This window comes from Notechis scutatus, chromosome 2 (assembly GCF_049901735.1).
Source record: "Notechis scutatus isolate UNSWTSFEM ecotype Mainland chromosome 2, rNotScu1.2, whole genome shotgun sequence".
Taxonomy (NCBI): domain Eukaryota; kingdom Metazoa; phylum Chordata; class Lepidosauria; order Squamata; family Elapidae; genus Notechis; species Notechis scutatus.
In genome coordinates, this window is record NC_142010.1 from 208,945,032 (window position 1) to 208,955,767 (window position 10,736).

Here is a 10,736-nt window from a genome sequence, read left to right on the forward strand (position 1 = left end):
AAAGGGAAACCATTAACTTGGTCACACTTGTCGCTCCGTCTTCTCAACAGAGTCGCCCCGTCGTGGGTGCAATCGAGGCTGGGGGGGGATATAACTGGGAAGGTGCGAGCTTTCCCGAAGGTCCTCTGAGTCTGGCTTTCGGGGTCTATTTTTAAAAACGTTACATCCATTTATAGCTCAGGCAAACAAATTCGCAAGCCTTTAATCCCGCTCATCGGATTCCCTGAGCCCGACGTCCATTTTCTTTCTCCCGCCTACGTTGTCTGCCCTCCAGGCGTCAGGGCTTTTATTTTCTCAGGGCGGTTCTGGGCAGAGATCGGATGCGAGGAGCCGTCTCGCTGACTTCACCCCGCGCCTCGAATCGCCTCCCAAGGGCGCTTTTGCGAGGGAAGAGCATCGGAAAAGAGGACGGCGCCCATTTTTCCCGCCGTCGGGGAAAAGTTGTCCGGTAGATGTTCTGCAAGGGTCGGCGCAAGCAGTTCAAGGGCCGCCCGTCCTGCAGTTGACTCCTTCCCTTCCTACGTAGCTGCTCAAAGCACCTGTAGCCCGTATCCTCCGGCTGGCCGTTCGCTCGCTCGCTCGCTCGCCCGCTCTCAGCATGGTGGATTTGTTCAACGGGCGGATCCTCGTGAACCTGGAGGGCGGCTTCGTGGACCCCGAGCAAGCTTTGGAGAACAAAATCGTGGGCTTGTACTTTTCGGCCGCCTGGTGCTCCCTCTGCAGAGACTTCACCCCCACGCTGTGCGATTTCTACAGCGAATTGGTGGATGTCGTCACTCATCCGGCCCCTTTCCAGATCGTCTTCATCTCGTCCGACCGCAGCCGGGAAGAAATGACGAGCTTTATGTACAAGATGCACCCGGGCTGGCTGGCCTTGCCCTTCCACGACCCTCTTAAACAGTGAGTAGGGTGCTAGAGTTGTTATAGTGGGGTGCAGTCAGTCGTTTGCTAGAGTTGAACAGGCAACTTTTCGGTCAGCTCCTCCGGTTTGGCGCCCTTCAGATGGCTCGGTTTACAAGTCCCATAATTTAAATGTTTTGACAGTCCGTTAGAAAGGAGCAAGAAAAGTACGGGTAGTCCTCGTCTTACGATAGTTCTTTTGGTGGCCATTCAAAGTTACAACAGCATTGAAAAAAGGTGATTTATGACCATTTTTCATACTTCTGAGCCTTAGCGGCATTCTCATAATTGAGAATGTTGATCCAAATTCAGATGCTCAGCAACTAATTTATGAGGGATACAGCATCCCTGGATGTGATTACCTTTTATGACCTTCGGACAAGCAAAGTCAATAGGGAAGCCAGGTTTACTGAACAATCTTGTTACTGTGATGGTGCAGTGATTCACTTAAGAACTGTGTCAAGAAAGGTTGTAAAATGGGGCCAAACTCAGTTAACAAATGTTGCTTAACAACAGAAAATTTGGGCTCAATTGTAGTCTTAGTTGAGGACTACCTTTACTTCAATTAAAACCACATGAGATGCAAATGAAGGGACTATGGGGAGCTGTGGCCAAAGTGCTTTAAATCAGGGGTCTCCAACTTTGACAATTTTAAGCCTTGGCAGACTTCTCCCAGAATTCCCCAGCAGCAAGAAGCAATGGGTGGAAACAGATCAAGGAGAGAAGCAACTTAGATAGTTAGTTAGAACAATTAATCAGTGGAACAACTTGCCTCCAGGAGTTGTGAGTGCTCCAACACTGGAAGTTTTTAAGAAGAGATTGGATAACCATTTGTTTGAAGTGGTGTAGGGTTTCCTGCCTAGGCACAGAAGACCTTCAAGGTCCTTTCCAACTATTCTATTCTATTCTATTCCATTCCAAATGGCTGTTCCAAAGTTGCTTTTTCCAAAAAGCAACTGGACTTTCTTGTTTATTTTTCCCTTTGAGAACATTTCACTTATCATCCAAGATGCTTCTTCATTTCAGAACTGTGTCTTCAGAATTGAAGAAGCTTCTTGAATATGAAGAGAAAAGTTTTCAAATAAAAAACAACAACTAAAAAAAACAACAACTAAAAACAACAACTAAACTAATTTTTGAAAAAGCACAACCATGACCTGGATGATTGAGAATCTCCATTGATTTTGAACGGCTGTTTTAACAAGTTCTGATCTAGTGTTTATTCATCATTCCAATTCTTCTTGTATCCCTTCTAGTCATGTACTACTTCCTTACTCTTCCTAAGCCTACAGCTCTCAGCGCTCTTCAAAGTTTTCTAACAAAAAAAGGACCCCATATCAGGGTATGATTCTGTCTCTACTGGAATAGCATTCAGAAGTAAATGAGTCTGTTGTGGTGCACTCATTTTATCATTTTTTTAAATGCCTGATTCTATACATGCATTTGTGATATTGGCTCCCTATAGTATGCGTCAGTGCTGAAGAGAAAGAATAAAATATGTGGCCATTAGCCAGAATTTAGTTATCTGCTCTTCAGATTCAGCTCTTCTGTTGGAAGAAAATAATAGGGAAAAAAATTAAAAATTGGCACTGAAGAAAGAAGCCAGGATGCCCCAGGCACTTGAACCAATAATCATCCAATACTTTCAGGCAATCATATAACACTCATTTAGTCAAGTCATTAACATTAGCCCAAAGATTTTACACTGCTATGTGGAGAGCTATTTTGTTGGTAGGTACGACAGAGAACTTGCAATCAGAAAGATTAATTTTACCCTTGTGCAAAATCTTATCAGAGGTAATAGCTCCTTTTAGCCTCCAGATTTTCCTACAGTGTGGGATACATTTTGAAGCTTCACAGCATGGAGAGCAAACCCGAAGTGCCTTTATTTGGTTCACTGTTCATTTGCCAATAAATGGGCATTGTAAAGAACAGCAGGGAATACTGTATTCTCTGGGGGATGTGGGGGATAGTTCCCCATTTTTTTTGCAGTGGGCATCATTCTTCATGGGATCACATTTACCAGATTAATAGTTCTCATCACTTTATAATAGTACTCTGATATTTATTTTGGTTGCTTTTAAATGTAGCACCCAGACTTTCCTTTTCCCCACTAGTATGGATATAGTAAAATGAAGGTTGCCTGAGAAATGATAAGCCTAAAAATAGAGAACAATTGACTATCTGATGAATTTGGCTGATGGCTTCTTTAAATCCAGAACCAAGCGTCATTCTGATTTGTAAAGTAATTTTCCTATAGAGCTCATCAATTTGAAGGCCATGTGTTGGCAATGGTAAGGTAGGACTAAGCCAGAAGCCATTCAGGTGCAATCTTCCTTTTCTCTTTGTTTTTCTCTGTTCTGCCTTTCCCCCCTGCACATCTCATCACTGCATAACAAGTTGTTTGCAGAAAGACAGATTTTGAGGTGTTTTTTTTTACATACAACAAAACATTTCTTCATATTGTTCACATTTCCATCATAAATTCAAAGTGCCTTTATAAATTCTCGATTGCCAGGTGTGAAAAATCAGGACTACACATTAAGTTTAAGATGATTCATTGTTCATGCCTATACACAAGAATCTGGTCCACTAATGGTCAGCACTAACTTGGCACTAGATAAGAGTTTAAAGAAATTCAAGAGGGGTTGGTTTGTGGGAATGTAATCAGTCCATGTTGATGCTTCTCTTGACTCTACCCCCTTGCTCTAACCTGTTCTTCTTCTAGATAGATAACTTCTTTGGTGACAAATACCAATGGTACATCAATTTATCAAAATTCTCTTTAATGTGAAAACACACTGTAAATTTTAGTCCTTTCAGTCACACATTTTCCCATTGACCCATTTGTATATTGTAACTAATATTTTAGTCCGGTTTATCATACACTCTTTCACTTGGTCTTCTTCTGTTTCATATTTCAACAAAAAGTTATACATTTTGGCAACAACATGTTTATTGTGTGTATATAATTCTGTTTCAAACTTTGTTCAAAACCATAACATCTTGCTCACTGCAAATCTTTCTGATGCAGTGGAACCTCGGGTCACAACCGTAATCCGTTCTAGGACTTCGGTTGCAACCCGATTTGGTCATGACCGGAAGCATGACCATCTGTGCATGCATGGACAAACCCCCCCCCACACACACACACAAATGGCACCGAAGGGAAAATTGCCGCAGCTGTGCCTGGTCGCCACCCAAAGATGTGTTTGTGATAAGAAACAAAACTTTTCTGAAAATTCTGGTCGTCACCCAGAACCCCTTGTTAGCTTTCTAAGCAGTTTGGAGAACCAATAATTAGAAGAAATCTTGTTTTGTTTTTTTCCACCCTTATTGCATTCTTGGCAGTATGCCTCGACTTACTGTTTCCGAAGATGGTTTTTTTGTTTTTTTACTTTCTTAAAGGGGAAGGGTTATTTTAAGCTTTTTACACTGCTGTTGGGAAGAGATACTTCCCTGAATATACTTCAGCTACATGCAACAATCAGCACTTTGAAGAAATAATTGAATAACCAGAAAGGAGCTTTTAATGACAAGGAACCAAGATGAGTGACATTCAGCAAGGCTTCTTGGCTAGGTAGAAAGATTGACATTCAAACATGAGTTTACAAACCCTTACTGAATTTTGGTCTAAAACTGGTTTTTGGTGAAGTTTAATTCTGTTCTTGGTGATGTTTAATCCTGTGTTTATTGATGGGATAATTTTCCCTATTCGGCTTTGTTTGGAAGGAAAAAGGTTAATCTCTGTTCCTGGAAATAAACTGGGTTGAGAAATCTGACTAGTTCCTATGTGTATTTGTTCTGGTAATTGGTTTAACAAGCAATAGCTAGTGTTGTGATTTAATTATTTGTATTGTGTTTGAATTTTTTCCTGCTTCATGGTTTCTTTTTCTATCTGGGGAGGAGGTCTTCCTTCACTGCTTTAGTGGTATCTGGCACTATCCTTTTGGGGTGTATTTCCAAGAGCAGGATGCAAGCTTGGTACTGATTTTTTTTAACTGCCTTTCTGGGGGGGCATGTGACTGTTCCTTAAATCTAGATGATTTCCTTAGGATATCTTGTGAGGTGAGTGAGACCAGCTGGTATCTTTAAGTGGTGCAAATGGTTCTAAGGATTGCTTTTCCTGGGTGTGCTCTTTCTGGAGAGCTTAAATGACCTCTCTGCTAAAGGGTTTCACTTTATGAGCTGATAGTTATTGCATTTTAACTATTTTCATTCCTCAAGGTGCTCTGGCGCCCTGCCTGATTTGTAACTCCAGCTTGCAGGTATTTTTAATCTAATGATTGGTATTTAGGGCAGCTTTTTACAAGCAAAGAAACTTTTTGTATTTTTGTACAGGTAATCCTTGACTTACAACAGTTCATTTAGTGATCATTCAAAGTTATAATGGCACTGCAAAAATGATTTATGACTGTTTTTCATATTTACGACCGTTGCAGCATCCCCACAGTCACGAGAAGCCAGGCGAGGAGAAGCACCCCTCAACGTGGGTGACATTGAGTTGGCCATGCCCACCGAGTCACATACCCACCAAGCCACAGCCACCAACTAAGCCATGCCCACAGAACCATTTGTTAAAAAATTTGAATCCCACCCCTGTCGTCACCCGATTTGGTCGCAGACAGACGCGTTCACAATTCCACTGTAATTGTACATAGGAAAATCATTGACAAGTATATCCTTCTGTTATCAAAACTTCTCTTGATTTTATTTTATATTCTGCTTGAGAAAATTCTATTACATGACAATAATTTAACCATTTATGTTTACTTATCATTTCTCATTTATAAAGTTCTTCTTGTGTTGTGACTCACAAAGTGTTTATGGGCATGAGCTAGATTTATATTTATTACACACTCTAAAAATGGTCTACTTGACACAATGATTTTTGAAATGTTACATTAACCTTTATTGTTTGTTATTCAGTTGTTAAGTCATGTCCTACTCTTCATGACCCCATGGACTAGGTGGGATGTCAGGATCTCTTGTCATACACTGTTTCCTGGAGATTGCCCAAATTCATATTTGTTGCATCAATGATACTATTTCTTCATCTCATCCGCTGCTATTCCTTTCGCCTTTTGCCTTCGATCTTTCCCAACAGGTTCTTTTCCAATGAATCCCATCTTCTCGTTTGGCGGCCAAAGTATTTGAGCTTCAGCTTCGGTATCTGTGCTTCCAAAGAACAGTCAGAGTTGATTTCCTTTAGGACTGACTGATTGACTAGCCTTACAGTCCAAGCTCTCTCAAACGTCTTCTCCAACACCGCAATTTGAAAGCATCAGCTCTTTGGCATTCAGCTGTCTTATGACCCATAGCCATACATTACTACTGGGAAAACCATAGCTTTAATTCTGTAGAGTTTTGTTGGCAAGGTGATGGCTCTGCTTTTTAATTTGCTGTCTAGGTTTGCCATAGCTCTCCTCCCAAGAAGCAAGTGTCTTTTAATTTCATGGCTACAGTTGCCAGTGATTTAGAATGCAAGTAAATAAAATCTGTCAGTGCTTCCATTTCTTCCCTTTCTATTTGCCAGAAGTGATGGCACCGGATACCATGATCTTAGTTTGTTTGTTTTTTAAGTTAAGACATTAACCTTAGCTTTGTCATACTATAGATATCCATGCCACCCAAAGCTCAGATTGTGTCCTAACTCCAAGAGCTTTATACTACAAGTTAAAGAGTAGATAGCAAAATATAATTTCAAATCTGGTAGACCCAATCCTCCTCTTTCCTTTGCATCTTCAAATACATTATACCTAATGAAATACCTTGTATGGTGTTTCCCTGCCATACAAATTTAGATATATCCTGACATTTTTAAAGCGTACATCAGTTGTTAAAACAGGTATTATCTGAAATAAAAATAACTTTCTAGGTGAAACTTTCATTTTAAATCACAGAAATTCTCCCCAACAATGACAATTGTACTTTATCCCATGTTAATATGCCTTTTTAAACTTCCATTCCATGTCTAAAAATAACATCCAATTCTCATTTGTCATAATAATATCAAACAATTTTACCTTTTCTTAATTTTAAAATTTGTTTTATTAACAGAAGAGGAGACAATGGGTAACCTTGTCTTTTCCCTTTTTAAAAATCTTGGCTATTTATGCTATTTGTGAAATATAAATTTATTTCCCCTCTTTATAACATTTTCTCCAAAATTCTCTAAACAAAAAAGTTCAGTTTGTCAAAAGCCTTCACTGTATCTAAAAAAAATCAGTGCAGCTTGTTTTTCATTATGTTGTTCTAAATATTCTAAAATATCCAATACACTTCTAACATTATCCTTTAATTGTCATTTAGGTAAAAACCTACTTGATCCTCATAAAAAAATTCTTATAAAATTATGTTCAGTCTTTCAGCTAAATATTTTATAAACAATTTATAATCATTATTCAGTAACAATATTGGTCTGTAGTATCTTGCTAAAGTCAAATCTTGTCCTTCTTTAGATATTAATATTCATTAGCCCCTTTCCCAGTCTCTGCCATCTTTCCTCCTTGTAAAATAGAGTTCATCATGTTTTGAAGAAGCTGCAAAGGTTTATTCTCAAAACATACTGTAATACAAACTTGACAATCCATCTGATCCAGGCACCTTTCTTGATGTATTTTTAAGCTTTTCTTACTGTTGTGTTATAGTCTGTTCATAATTTGTCTTTGTTCTTCTGTAATCCTCAATTGACTTTTTTTTAAGATATTCACATATTTTCTCCGATGGAATAGCATGTCTTCTATGAAGAGCTGGTACTTTAATGTTGGTTCAGTGAAGTCCTGGTCAGTAAAGGACATGTACTTAAATTTTAGCTTATAAAAGAACCTCAGGCAGAACTATGTCTTAAGTTACTGCATAGCGAATTAAGCGCTAGTTAAACAGAAGCTTTTTGTAAAGATTGAGGAAAGCAGCAACCTAGATCAGATAAACAGAAGTTTGCCAGCAGATGCTAAACCACAGATAAGAGTCAACCACGGTAATTGCTAAAAAAACTACAGAAGCCCTAGACCATATAGAGGGGGCATTAGGTTGATGAAGAGATGTGGTCGGTAAACAGTTCTAAGAAATATTGCAAGTGGGCCCATTACTGAGAAATAGCTGACATTTAGCTTATAGCTATAGGCAGAATCTGGGCACGGGTGAGATCAGTACGCCCAGGAAATGATAAATAACCAATGAGTGTGACTATAACCTTGTGTTTCTTTGTGCGAAAAGAAAAAAAGCTAAAACATAAACCTGACTCTTGGGCTCCTCTTCCTTTTTGCTGAAGTTTACTGAAACAGTCAGCAGAGGGGCCCCCTTTGCTTCTGCACATAAATAAAGCAGAATTCCACTTACCTTGATTCTGTATGAATAATTGGATCATCAGGTTGATTAAAAATGCTTTTTTTTATAGCCGCATCATCCATTAATACATTTCCTTTTTGTAATTTCAATATCATTATTATTTTTTTGCAATTTATAAGCTAACTTATCTTGCAGGTCTTCATGGCAATCATGGGCTTTTAGATGTTTTCTCTTATAGCTCAGAAATATTCTTAAATCTCCTTGCATATATTAACATGATTAAGGCTACTTGAGGAACTGTCACACCCCACTCAGATTGGCCCTTCCCACTTTTGCCAGCAGAAGAGGCATGTTGTGGGTGGAGTCAGCTTCATTATTCCAGGTGGCGGGGTCCAGAAGGAGGGCCTTCTCTGCTGTTGCTCGTGTCCTCTGGAACGTCATGGGAGTTTGGTCCCAACACTCCTATCCTTTCCTAAGGGCCTCAAGACCTGGCTTTTCCAGTTGGCTTGGGACCCCAATGGTGGAACAGCACAATGGAGGGGGTTGATTAACAGCTGATTAACCCTACCCTACCCTGTGTCATTAGATTTGAATGCATGGTTTGAATTTATTTATGTTTTAATATGCTGTATAAATATATTTTTGATTGTAAGCCATCCAGAGGTGTCCTGTGATAAGATGGGCAGCCAGTAACTTTTATAAATTAATTAATTAAAATCTCCTTGCAGAATTTCAGTAATATTTCAGGCTGGAGACTGAGAAGGTTATTCTCATTTTTTTTTCCTTTCCGGGAAATATTCATGGTAAGTTTGAAAGTACAGTTGCAAATATTTAATCTTTTGACAGTGGGACATTAACTTGAAAACTAAGATAATTTTATGCTAGAACTGCCTCCAAACTGGTTAGATATGCTGAATAGAACCAATAGTTCACTGCAAATAAACAGCTGTAAACTTTAGTGAACAATGGAGTAGTTATTCACAGATCTACCACACAGTATTTCATGTAACGAATTTGCATTGGGCAGAGTCAATAGAATTTTTTTTCTTCAATTTAAATACAAAATTCATTGTCTCAAGTATGCACAGGAAAATCCTGGCAAGTCTGAAACATTCTGCTTTGTACTGATAAAATTAAAAAATGAATCATTTGTGTACAACTTTTCAAGACATATTTGGAGAAACAAAGGTAGTTTTTGAAGAAACTAACATCTTCCTAATCATTAAGAACTCAGGTGGCTTGATTATGGTTTCAAAATCAGTTATAGACAAATGTCACAGTTACAAATGGAGACAGCCCTGGTTGTTCATTTACTTATATGCACATAGTAATGCCAATTTTTCCCTCTCTTTTCTTTTTACAGTGAATTGAAGAAGAAATACAACATAACAGCCATTCCCAAACTGGTGATTGTTAAACAAACTGGAGAAGTTATTACTGATAAAGGGAGAAAGCAGATTCGTGAGAGAGGGCTCAACTGTTTCCAGAACTGGCTTGAGGGGGCTGATATCTTTCAGAATTTTTGTACCTGAACCAAAATAGTATTTTCAGACTTAAACAAAATAATATCTTTGCTATCTGCAATTAGACTTAGAGGAGAAATTACATTCTCCTTTTTTAATGTTGACTTGCTTAATTTTGAATCCTACATGGCTGGAATAATTAGTCATATATGAGTCTTTCATAGTTTATATTGTCGCTATTTATATTTTTATTACATAGAAGAGACAAAAGTAGTCTTACTATTGAATTGATAAATTTGATTGATAATTGGTTATCAGATTGATAATTTGATTAAATTGCTAATTTATTTAATATGTCTATATTTAGCTCTTTAAAAGAGTGCTATCTTAAATCTATGCAAGCACATTATCTTCGCAAAGACAAAAAATTTATAAAGAAAATATAATTCTCAAAAAATGCAGTCTTTTTGCATGTAGATTTAAAATGTATATACTGGTATAATAAAAAAAATAGTTTTAATAAATTTATAATTTAACTGTCTTTGCTTTTTGTGCAACAAACAATTGAAAACTTTTTGTCTAATGTTGTTACTTGCTAAAGCTTAATGTTTGGGGTACAACTACTCTTGATCATAAAATCAGCTGCATTGTTCTACTTGCAAGATTTTCATTCCTTTTACCAACTGGGATCGAAGGCTCTTCACCAAACTGTCTATATCAGCGTTTCTCAACATTGGCCACTTGAAAATGTATGGATATCAAGTTCCAGAATTTCTCAGCCTGCATGAGAAACACTGTTTTATATTTATTGGATTGGTTTATCTCTTCAAGGCTGAGTGATCTTTGACCAGATTGAGGAAGGCTGCACTGATGTATTATTGATGAAATTCAAGTAAATGGTAGCTTTTAGGTAACCTTGATTAATGTGGAAAAGTTGGATTTGCTTGCTTTTCACTTGTAGTTGGGATGGTCTGGGACAACGATAGGTTACAAGGTAAGGGTATCACAACAAAGTGCAAATTTAGCCCTTTTTTTTTCATCTGTAGAATTTAGACTTTTACTGGGAAAAAAAGCTAGAAACAT

At 38.1% G+C, this 10,736-nt stretch overlaps 1 protein-coding gene across 1 annotated transcript; it reads left to right on the forward strand.

Moving 5' to 3' along the window:
- The first annotated feature begins 322 nt into the window (after window positions 1-322).
- Window positions 323-10,169, forward strand: NXNL2 (nucleoredoxin like 2). The gene is made up of 2 exons (XM_026674178.2): window positions 323-900; window positions 9,554-10,169. The coding sequence occupies exons 1-2, from the start codon at window positions 599-601 to the stop codon at window positions 9,720-9,722; spliced, it is 471 nt and encodes a 156-aa protein (XP_026529963.1). The 5' UTR covers window positions 323-598; the 3' UTR covers window positions 9,723-10,169.
- The last annotated feature ends 567 nt before the right edge of the window (window positions 10,170-10,736 follow it).